This window comes from Anolis carolinensis, chromosome 1 (genome assembly GCF_035594765.1).
Source record: "Anolis carolinensis isolate JA03-04 chromosome 1, rAnoCar3.1.pri, whole genome shotgun sequence".
In the NCBI taxonomy this organism is placed as follows: domain Eukaryota; kingdom Metazoa; phylum Chordata; class Lepidosauria; order Squamata; family Dactyloidae; genus Anolis; species Anolis carolinensis.
The window spans coordinates 269,182,806-269,195,177 of NC_085841.1; the positions used below are offsets into that span (position 1 = coordinate 269,182,806).

The 12,372-nt window shown below is 39.2% G+C and overlaps 1 protein-coding gene across 1 annotated transcript in view; it reads left to right on the plus strand.

Annotated features, from left to right (window-relative positions):
- igsf22 (immunoglobulin superfamily member 22) overlaps window positions 1–4,086 on the plus strand; it is a 55,030-nt gene extending 50,944 nt beyond the window's left edge. Inside the window, exon 23 of the mRNA XM_003214750.4 lies at window positions 3,571–4,086. Within this exon, the coding sequence (XP_003214798.2) occupies window positions 3,571–3,638 (68 nt within the window). The 3' untranslated portion in view covers window positions 3,639–4,086. The remainder of the gene's footprint in view (window positions 1–3,570) is intronic.
- The last annotated feature ends 8,286 nt before the right edge of the window (window positions 4,087–12,372 follow it).

The window sequence follows — 12,372 nt, forward strand, 5'->3', positions numbered from 1 at the left end:
TGTTTTCCCATTTTGTTTTGTAACTTTTTATTACCATTGCAAAGACAGTAAAGCAGTAAAATTGTGCAAAGACAGTAAAATTGCACAATGCATTTGTAAGTCCTTTGAGCCAGGAATTATGAGACTCAACGGGTTTGGACCAATTAGTTGGGTGGTGGTTGTTTTTTTTTACTGTGATGTTCTTAATAAAAAAAAGTTGCAACTCCTCATAATAGTTTTCAAGGATGACTCCAAAGGGAACAGTTTACTGATTGGCAAATAGTGTCTGTGTTTGTCTCTAAGTCTCTCTCCCACTTTCTGTGTTTTGAATTGGATTGGGACTGTGTCAGGAGCAAAGGATTGATGTCCCTTTCTCCAACACCTTGATCTTGAACTATCTCAGCATCCCATGCCAGATATTTCTCAAAAGGACAATGCACACTAGAGCTAAAGTCATGAATGAGGCCACAGCTAATTTAACTTAGTGGTATTAAACATTTTTAGTGGACTTGGAGTCTGGAGAAGGATCTCAATGGAGAGTGGGAGCTGTGATCCTTCATTATGCTGGAGTAGCATTACATTCTTCCAGCATCCCTTTATCAATTTTCTCCTTCAGCCCAAGTGGAGCTGATCTTTTGAATAACAAAGTGCACTCTTATGGCCAAGAGAGGGTGCGAGGTACACACAGGTAGTGTCTAGGGTGGTTCTGCAGCTGGGAGAAGAAGGAAGACGTAATTCTGCAGTATTCTTACATGTTCTCAATGGAGATCTGCAAAGATGGTGTCCTTTCCAGGCTTCAGAATAGCATTCTAATGCCATTAGGTACCCCTTAACATTTGCCTTGTCCCTAATTTCCAGTGATTCAAAAGAACAATTACATTGGGGCAAATAATTGTTGAAGGAGGCACAGAATAATCTCCTTCTACAATAAACCCAAAGACACAAATGCCAACCCAGTTGTCTAGATGAGGAAGTCCAGGGAAGGGTAAGAAGCAGCAGACTTATGGTTTCTTCCCACTCATTTTTCTCTTGATTGGTTTACACTGCATTTCCTCTTCAAGTGCAAGCTGTCATTTTTATGGAATTTGCTGTAAAAACTGAGAATAATGTTGATAAGTGCTTAAAAAAACGGATATGTCATCAGTCATGAAAATTTATTTGGCTGGATAATTCAGTTTTATTTTTATTTTTTATCTGAAACCATTGTTTTACTATAACTGGAAGATAAAAATCAATGTCACTGTGTCATTGTGACCACTGGTGGCTCATCTGTCACAGTGGCTTGGTGAATACACTTTGGGTTTTTATCTAAAGCAGTGGTTCTCAACCTGTGGGTCCCAAGATGTTTTGGCTTTCAACTCCCAGAAATCCTAACAGCTGGTAAACTAGCTGGGATTTCTGGGAGTTGTAGGCCAAAACGCCTGGGGACCCACAGGTTGAAAACCACTGGCTAAATTATAAAAGAACCCTAGTGTTCAGATTCAGCACCTTTTTGCTGCATTTATGCTGTAGAATTCATACAGGTCGACCATTTTAACTGCCATGGATTAATGCTATAGAATTGTGAGACGTGTAATTTTACAAGGTTTAGTCTCCTATGACAAATAGTGTTGGTATCTCACCAAACTACAACTCCCAAGATTCCATAACATTGTGTCATGGCAGTTAAAGTGGTGTCAAACTGTATTCTACAGGGTAGATGCATCATTAGATAGCACCTGTAAGATTATGAATATATCCTGGAGTAGATTCATCATCCCACTGATATCAGAATCAGTAGCCACAACTGATATGTTTTAAAATGAAATGCCTGACATTAATTTTGAAATTGTATTTTGGCTTTATTTCAAACAACTCCTGGTAGGTAAAACATCGACTAAACCTGCCTGCTTCTGACCTATTCCATTTCAGCAACCAATATAATATGTTGGAATATCTTTTTTCAGACAGTATCTTCAAATATTATATTTACCTGGTGACAAGCTTGCTATGCAAAGTGGTGTAAATCACAGTGATTGTATTAATATAGTATCATTATAGACATGATTTACTCTGCAGTTCTTTACTTTGGATCCCACATTAGGAGAAAGATATATAAATATATATTTAAAAGCAAGCCTCATTGAGTTAGGTGGGTCTCACTTTCAGGACTGTAGGCTTAAGTGGATGTTTGCGTATACAACCTCAGCCTTAATAGATTCATACACAATTGGATGGTGAGTCACTATGTAATAAGCTTCTGACAAATATACATATAATAACTTCACTTGTGTTGAAATATGGGAATATCTGGCCAGAATTCTGTTGGCAATATGTGCTGGCCTCACCTTCCATTATACTTTATGACCATACTTTTGTGCAATAATACACATACACATGCACATAATATACAATTACAGATCACTAACACCAGAGGGCCCTCCAATGAGTGGAGGTTGGAGATTCCAGAAGAAACAGCCTTCACCAGTTCAGTCCTCCTGGGACAAAGTCCAAGTCCTTTTTTTCCCAGCTGGTTCTTACCCAGGAATCCTCTGTACCCCAGACACTGCTTGTTTGTAAGGATGTGCCCCCCAGAATCCATGCACCAGGCAGACATGCACTGGTGGAAGGTGATTCTCCACCAACTTCCAACACAAGTTGAGCCTCTATTTTGAAGGCTATAGCCAAAAGGGGACTTCAGAATAGGGTTGAGCAAAGTGCAACCCAGGAGCCACGTGGTCCTTGGGATACAAAAGTGTGGCTCCTGTAAATATCCCAAATCACTTCCTTAAAAAATCACACCACTTTCAAGGCAACTTTTTGTTCCTGAACTAGCCCAATGCACCTCAAACCTGCCAGAAAATGAAGAACACCCCTTCCCCCTACCGAAAAACCTGGTAAAAGGCTACAAATTTGGTCAAAAGGCAAATGTGATACAACGTCACTTGCAGTATGCTGAAATGGAATGGTGTGGACCAGCCCTCCTGGTGTTTTGGACTACAACTCCTAATAGCCAGTAGACTGTTAGCAATGTTGAGAGTTGTAGTCCAAATCACCTGGTGGGCAGAAGTTTGCCCATGCCTGGTGTGGACCATTGAGGGAGCATAAATGAGGAATGGGCTTCACTCTTTCCACGGATGGACACCTCTGCTTTAAATTGACCTCTTAAAATATTTGCTTATTTTGAACCTGCTTTATAACTACTTTACATTTTTGGGCTGTAATAATCCAAACCGAACTGGCAAGTTTGTCACCAGGCAAATAGTTTGTCCCTGTTCTATAAGGCCCCTTTCACAAACCAACCTCCTGCCCCAAATGATGGAGAACAGCAACAAAGAGCCAGTGCCTTAATTGCATTGGTCACTTGGTTATGATTACTTGGCTGAAGCCCTTTTGGAATAGAAACGATATTCCCATTAGATGGTGCTTCTTCAATTGCTGCCCTTAGATCTTGGCCTGGTAAGCTTCAACATAATTTTCTATGAGCTTAGCCAAGTGTTGTTGTTGTGTGCCTTCAAGTCATTTCTGACTTATAGCAACCCTAAGGTGAATGTAGCACTGTAGGTTTCCATATACCACATGTTAATATTTTTAATTGCTTTTCCTTTTTAGATAAAGATGATAAACGCCTTCTGGATTCAGTGACTGCCAGCCTGCAGAAGTCAAAACACCTCATGTGAACAGCGTGAACAGAAAACACGTTATAAATTCAGCTCAGTGTTTGGAGTAATTCAGATTTTTTGTTTGCCTGTGCATGGCTTAAGCAGCAAATTAGATGCAGGTGCAAAGTCCCATTGCTTTAAATTCTTTCCCGCAGACAGTAGTTTTGCTTCTACAGTTTTCAGATGTCAGTAGTCATAATAAATAAGATTGCACACCACCCTTGGAGTGGGGGAAGACTAACCATTGCAACTATATTTCAGTAAGAATATTTAGACAACTTTCCAAAACCAAAAAGCCAACAGCTGTGCACTGTATCTAAACTGGTTTTCATGAAATTATCATCAGAGTATCAACTTCCTTTGGATATTGATTGTATGTTCTTCTGGGTCAAGAACCATTCGTATTTTTAAAATACTATGGTTTGTTGCACTGGTATACAACTGAATTAAATGTTTGTATTGAGTACATCTTATCTCATCTAACCTCAATCTTCAAAATGCGTTACCACATTAATTTAATCTCTCATTGTAAAATAACAGTCCTTATCGAAGCCTGGCAGAATGCAGCCAGAACATAGCCATACAAATCATATTCACATCACATAACAACAGCAAAATTCCATTAGTGAGTGCTCAGTAAGCATCACTGAGCTCTCATGTATCTCATAATAGTTTTTAATTGGCATTTAAAATTCATCAGGAATGAATAGAGGAGAGGACAGAATTCCATAAACAAGGCCCCAGCATAATAAAATCCCTGTCCAAGTAGCCTATTCAAAGGTGGACACCCCATCAAAGCTTCTGGTGAAGATGTTAAAAGTTCGGTTTGGTGGGTTTGGGTGACTGCATTCCCACCACTGCTATGATTTTGCTCTAAATGGAAATCAGTACAGGCTAACCTAATCCAGAGAGCTCCTTGGCCTCCAATCCTCCAACTATCAAAATCACTCATGACCTTGTTCTTAATCCTTCCTTCCTTAGATCCCTTGACACAAAGATTTTCAACTATTCTTTATATAATGGGTTTTCTGGGCTTAGTTTTGCTCATCCGTAATCAATGAAACAATTATTTAGCCACTGCTATGTTTATGATTTATTGATTGGAATGTGTAACATTAGAACCAAAGTCCCCAACTTGGCTCTAAGTGAATTTTCCAGATATCATTTCAAGGAGAAAAGTTATTATACTATTGGTCTGAACTGTAAAAAAAAGTTAAAGCAGGAGAATTGGAGTCAATTTAATTCCAGTTCCAGTTGGCTCTTTCACACTATGCAGTTGCAGCATTATGATTCCACCTTAAATGTCATGGCTTCATCCTATGAAATCTGGAATATGTAGTTTGTGGAAGGGGGATGCCGGAGGAACAGCAAATATGCCTGCATAAACTGCAAGTACAAAAATTCCAAAAGATGGAACCAGCACAATTAAAGTGAAATGATTTGCTTTAACGATGTTGTGTGAAAAGGCCCCTGGTTTGCTAATTCTACTAAAAGAAATTCTTGCTATCATTAACTCAGTAGGGTTTTGGCACTTTGGTTTTATGTGTGTTTAAGGAAATTCTTTAAGGTCTGTCACCATGGTTTTTAAGTATGTATAGATGTGAAGATAAATTTTTCTGTTTTAGTACATAGCTATGCAAATGAATCCCCCCAAGATACCAGTGGTTGAGATCCTGCATAGGGAAGTCTTAACATAACTTTGTGTTCTCACAAGCATGTATTGGTTGTACTATGCCACCTTGTCACAGCATTTCAATGTTAACACAACTAAATGCAATCAACTAATTAAAAAAAGAACCATGTGCCATGCACAGTTGCAACAAAATGCAATGGACAACATGCATAATTCCACTTTCAGAACCCTGAGCTACATTTGAATATCACACATAAGCAAAAACGTACATGTGCAGGTGCAAGGGAATTTAGGTAAGCATAATACTAAGAGGATGCTAACCTATCAGTGAAGTAATTTAGTCATGCTGCATACTAATCTAATATTGGAAGTCTGAGCACTCGACGGCATCCTTGAATTACATTCATGATATCATGCATTAAACTTTGGAAAGAACATTCATTCAATATTAAGTGTTGCCATAACAACACATGAGCTACAAAATCAGAGCCAATTTGCACATTTGTAGTTCACATGCTCTCCTTAAAATCACAATGGTCACCAGGTCACGGTCAGTGGACTACTTTTACTTGGATACATGAAAGTCTTATGGATTGTTCACTAATATACAGCAGAGATGGGGATTATGTGATTTCCCAGACGCTTTTGAACTGTAACATCCATCAGCCCTGACCAAGAGTTGTATGTTTCCAGTCCTTGGTGTACTTGTGAAAGGTATAGATCTTCCTCCACTGATTCTACACATGCAATGGCACTGTTGACTTCCATGTCAGAGGAATGAATCCACTATGGGCTTTCATCCAAGCATTGAAGGAGCTATCCACGGTGCTGAACCCCAACACCCAAATAGGTCCTAGAACTTCATGTTCACAAGAATACTGGACTTCTCCCACCTCTGCTTTAAGCACGACAAAGAAACAAAAAGAAAAATCCATCAAACAAGTTTTGCATTTTGGCCAGAGATTTTTAATTTGTAATATATCTATATGCATGTAGGATGTTTTACATTTAAAAGAAAAATACACACAACAAAATATTCTCTATGCTGAACAAAAGAGGAAAACAAACCCAGCATGAAAGATTCTAACATTGTGTTTGCCTCTGAATTCAAAGTTACTTAGTTTTCACTGCAGGTCTATGATATTTTGACCCATATGACAATGTTTAGTTTTTATGTGACTGGTACATTAACTGGGAACTGGAACACAAGATGTGTTTCTATAGTGCTGAAATTATTCGTCAATTTATTATTGTGTGTTTTCTGAAATATGACAGTATTAGCTTGCCTAGAGTCACCCAGTCAGTTTTCATGGCCAAGCGAGAATTTGAACCCTAGTCTCTGGAGTCATAGATCACCGGTCAAACCAATTAGCAACTCACTTGATTAATGCTGATGGTGGGAAAAGGAAAGGAAAGGGATGTCTGGAATTCCTCACAGCCAAATTAAATGGCCAGAGTCTTGGAGAAACAAACACTTGCATAATCTGGGATTATCATAGAGTACATTTTGTTGGACATTGCAGAAGTTACCAACATCACTTTCTACCTCTTTTCATAAACCACTAGTTATGGAGGAGAGGACGGTGGGAACACTTAGGTAACTCCCAGAAATAATAGCTAGGAGCAGAAAAAGATGTCATCACCATCCCAGATTTCCTGAAGCCCTGAGCCTTCAGAGAGTAAATGTCTTGTAGCTGGTACTTCAAAGATACCTTCCTACCAGGGTGCAGAACCATGTGGGTGAGCCACTGCCTTCTGCTGGGTGAAATTGGACACCAATCCTCACATCCCACTTGCAAAATGTTGCTTTCTTCCACTACACTACAGCCTCACAACATCATTTTGCTCACAAAGAAACAACAGCAGGGTAGTAATGTGCACATAGAAACAAGCTATTAAATGTTTTTAAACTTGCTGAATTATATGACATTTTCCCTCTCAGTCAACATGTGGAATACTTTTACCTATTTTCTCATGAACTCTCAGTCCATGATTATGCATAATTAGTATCATTGGAGTGGAATGTTAATTACCACTAATTAAACTGAGCTAGGGAAACATTTATATATGAATCCCTACAGACACACATTTCTTTTAGTCCTGCAAGAGGTGACAAGGAATAGCAATATGCAGTTCAGAAGTAATTGCCCACTAAACTATTAGTTTTAGAGTACTGATATTAAAATTATATTTATTCCAAATAACTAAAGCAAGAAAATTACTTCATTGCAGTGAATTATATAAAATGGGATACCTAAATGTGCAGAAAGTTAAATTCCCTGAAAAGGGAATGTACACAGTGCAGAGAACTTGAGTAAGATACAGAAACATTTATTTAGAATTTTCCTCCCAATGGCAAAAAAGATCTTCCAAAACCAAAAAAAATGAATGATTATCAGGACTTTTATTTATCAAGATGACATATGCTTTAAGAGAGATAGAATTGCACTGTTGCTTCAACCAAAGAAGAGTTACATTTCCCCAAGTCTTTTCATCAGCTTTTCATTATTTTAGTTCTTCTCCAATGACTGGAATGAAAAGTTTCTGAGTGGTTTACCCTCTATAGTGGAATCAACCTAACAATACAAGTGTCATCTGTCCAGACACATGAGCACATACATGCATGCACACACTTGCTTTAAAAAGAAAATGCCAATTTACAATACATTACTCGGGGCCTATGACCGCACATTTGAACTCACCAGCTGTTCCTTACAAATTGATTTTTAAGCCTTGTTCAGAGTAAAGAACTTTTAAATGCAACTTTGTAGTGATTGTCACCTTTATTTCCTTTAAACCCTAGATTCCCATCCATCTACCTGGAAAAAGTACACTATGTGAACATTATTTCTGCAGTAGTTTTCCAAAATAGAAACCAATTGGCAAAGACTAGGCATGAGACTTACTGGGCTACCCTACAGTCCCAGAAGGGGCTGAGGTCATGGTGGGGCCAACAGATAAACCAGCTGGATGAATGAAGATGCCACATTGCCCAATCCTCTTATGGCCATTTTACCCAAACCAGACACAGTATCTCACATGAATGATATGCTGACCATATTATGCAACAGCATTAAAGCCCAAGAGATTATTCATCCTTGTGTTACTATGAATCAGGTCTTTCATTCAAGCCCATCAGACCTTCCCAAAGTGCTGTGAATGTTTCTTCGTATTTTTAAGGATCCCCTAGCCTTGCTGCCAATTGTTCCTTATCTGGTTTCATGACACCCAGAAGCAGCAACACAGTAGGCACTCATTCAACAATGTATAATGCCACTGGAGCCATAATAAGAATTTAAATTTGGAACAATCACATTTTGTTTTCAATCCCATTCTATTATCTCTCTCTGTGTGTGTATTACTTGCCAATATAGCCTGGCATCCTTTTGGTGACTTACATGCACCCAAGTTTCTTTTTGGACAGGGTGCATGCCCTTACACACCATCCAGTAACCTTGCACTGTCAACAGATATTGTCATTTCCTCATGGGGAAAGAAGGGAGGGACAAAGTAAATCAGTCCATAAATATTTAACTGCTCTGAGCATTTGGGGGAAAGAAAGGGCTGGTGCATTTCATTTGAAAGTACACTCTCATTCCCTTTTTCCATGACCACGTTGAGACTAGCAGCTTCTCTGTGGTCTCAATTTCCTCTCCTCTTTCCTCCCTTCCTCCTGGCCAGAGCAACAGGGTGCCCTCCCAGTGCATGCCAGGCAGTGGGGATACCCAACTGGGCATGTGGAGATGTGGACTCAGTTAGGCTTTTGGCCATAGTGGTGTGTGGGTGTGTGTGTACATTACACACCTAAAAAGAACAAAAGCCTGTTAGGATGTGAACTCAGAAGCAGAGGCATTTTGTAATAAGACATTTTACTCTCCTGATTACATCTCTCCAGATTGCATTTCAAAGTACTGTAAGGCAGTGGCAGTGGGGGGGAGTGACTCCATTCTGAACTTTAGTCAAGGCTCCAAAGGAACTATCCAAAGTGCTGAACCTGATCCCTCTACAGCTTCAGTACCTTGGCTAATTTCTTTCAAGTTAGAATTAAAACTTGAAACGGATCCCATACCCCTTAACATGGCAGCCTCAAGTCATTACCACTAGGTAGGTAGCTTTCAGCCAAAGTCTTAACTAGACAATGGCATCATCCCATTGATGAAAGTTCAAAGGAAGTACAAGTGACATTTTCAATTAGCATCACTTTCACCTTGCTTCTTCCATAATTTTCTCTTACTAGAAAAAAATCAATTAAGAAAAAAAAAGGTGAAATAGTGCCACAAGGCTTGTTGATAGTGTATAGTGCGAAACCCACCATTTTATAAACATTTGAGTGCTTAACTTAGACTCCTGAAGACCAAGGTTGAAGTCCCTGTTCAGCCACAGAAGTCCACTGGACAGCCTTGGGCAAGTCACACTTTCTTAGCTTCAGAGAAAGGGAATGGCAACCTACTTACAAACAAAACTTACCAAGAAAACACATGATAAGATCACCATGAATCAGTGGATTTAAAAACAAAAAACCACAGGTCTCTGTCTAACTGCAGCCAAAGTATATACAGAGTTCCCTCACTTATTGCAGGGGTTATGTTCCAGGACCACCCACAATAAGTGAAAATCTGCGAAGTAGGGATGCTAGGCTTCTCCTTAGGAAGGAAGTAGAAAGAGGGAGGGAGGGAAGGAGGGAAGAAAGAGGCAGAAGAACATGGCGCCGCCTCCTTCTCCTCCCGCTGCCATTTGAGCTCCTTCTCCGCCCCGCCACCTGCACCAGACTGAGACCATCACCACTGTAAATCATAGTTTTTTATGATTTATAATATTATTTTAGTGTTTATTTAAAAAACTACGAAACAGCAAGTCCATGAAAAGCAAACCACAAAGTAGTGAGGGAACACTGTACCCATTATGTGCAAATTAAAATCCTGCTCAAATTTTGTTTTAGCAAAGTTAAATGATTCTATGATTCTAAAAGATTTTCTTCAAATCTTCATATTTGATCTACAATCCTTTTTTTCTTTTACTTTCCCATAATGCATGCAAAAATATTGAATTTAATTTTTAATGAGATTCCTTCACATTAAAACTGAAGGAGTCCAAATATTCCTAGGAGTGCTTTAAAAAGATGATGCCTTCACATGAAACTGTGAGGCATAAAGGAGGAAGTAGAATTATTCTATAGGAAACTTTAGACTTGTGTAACTGGTGGGCTGAATTGAGGAAAAAGAGGTCAACGGTTCTATTATGTGGAGCTGGTATTCATTCAAAGAAAAGAGACACATTAAAGGAGAGAGCCTTTGGCAGCTCTTTTGAGAGAGGACATGCCACTTTGGTAATGACTGTAGGGAAAGCAGTGGGTATAAAATCTGCTTATCATCTGGATGGAGAAATGGGTGCTAATAGCCAGCAGACAACTAAGGAGAAACTCACAGTGCCCTTATGCCCATTTGTAGTATATTGCATGGCACTTATTACTGGAGTGAGCGGGCAAGCTAAAAAGATCCCAGAAGAGAGGAACATTAGGGCTTAATTTTTTCCCCAGCAAGCACTAGTCTAAAGAGCCATTTGCTCAACTTTTATTCAAGCGGAAATGCTCTTTCTTTGCTTTCTGATTTTGGGATCAGCTGGAAACAAGCAGTTGTCTTGAGCAAAACTGGATGCAAACTGGAACATTTTCACAGAAGCCTTTCAAAGAAGGTGTGGAAATATTGGGGCGGGGGGGGGGATTGATAAGTTATATTGCAACATAGTCTCCAAGTGAGTCTAATTGCAACCCAGCACAACTTATACTCAGGTGAGCAACTTGCGAACCTCTTGGTGTTCTTTAACACAGAAAATGCTAGCATCTCTCACCATTGGCTATGCTGGCTGGGGAGGCTGGGCATTGCAGTCCAGCATTTTCTAGAGGTTTACAAAATTGCCTAAACTTGGGCTACAGTGAGATCTGACTAGCAGTCATTTGGGGAAACAGTTGTTTTTATATTTTAACCTCAAAATTCCAGGGATTGTACCTGAAGCTTCATGCAAAACTTCTGAGCTACTTCATACCATATCATGCCACAGATTTGCCTAGTTCAAGTTTGGAAGTACCTCCCAGGCCTGATAGCATTATAGGGTCTTTCCTATTCCTACTTGGAAAAAGAAGGAATTGAGCATCTCTCACTCAATCTGCAAAACATGTTCTTCCTCTGAGATCTCGACCTTCCCCTAAGCTGGCTATGCTTCTCCTATGTTAGCTGAGCATGATCTCCATTACTTGAAACACTGTCCCTGTCCCCAGACCTGATTGCTCCAGAGCACAAGTTCCAAACCAATGTGTTTAAATTACCAGACAGTGGTTTTCAGCTGAATACTAGGAAGAATTTGATGGTATTATAGGCTACAGTAAAACTGACCATCAAAAATAGTGGTAGGGTTTCCTTCGTCTGAGTTTCTTTGATATAAAAGAAACTGCTTGCTAAGATCTTGTAGACATAATTACTTCTAATTGGTTCCCTTTCCAAAACATGAAGGTGTAACTACATTATAGTTATGATTTAAAGGGAGGGAGGTTTACTATTTTTGTGGTACACATCACATTTTTGTTATTTTTCTGGTTATATGTCTAGATATATAGTCATCACTAAATGATGGAAGAGGGCATGGCATATGACAAGGTTCAAGTGCTGGGTTAGGCTGCTGCTTCATTCTGTATATGTTTTGTTAGTCTGTTCAATTCACATCTCATCTTTTTTCTTGGTACAAGATATAAAGGGACCTACAACACATTGTGGTACTGATGTGACAATGAGATGGATAAGAGGATCCCTCCAGCCATCCATAGGTAGCATTTGTGCATGTACACACACACTCCTGCCACAAAGGAAGTAAAAGTAATTCATTTATTTTAGAAATATGAAAATATTTAGTTTTAGTTTTAAAATGTAGCCACAATAGTGGCACACTGTTTTGAGACTCAAATCTATGTTTAAGGTCATTTTGGATTCTGTCTTGTCCTTTGGTTTATTAGCTATCCTTCCCAATTTGGGGTCATCTGCAAACTAGATAAGCATACCTCCTGTCCCATCATCCAAATCATTAAGATAAAGATACTGAATAAAACTGGGCCCAGGACAGACCCCTGTG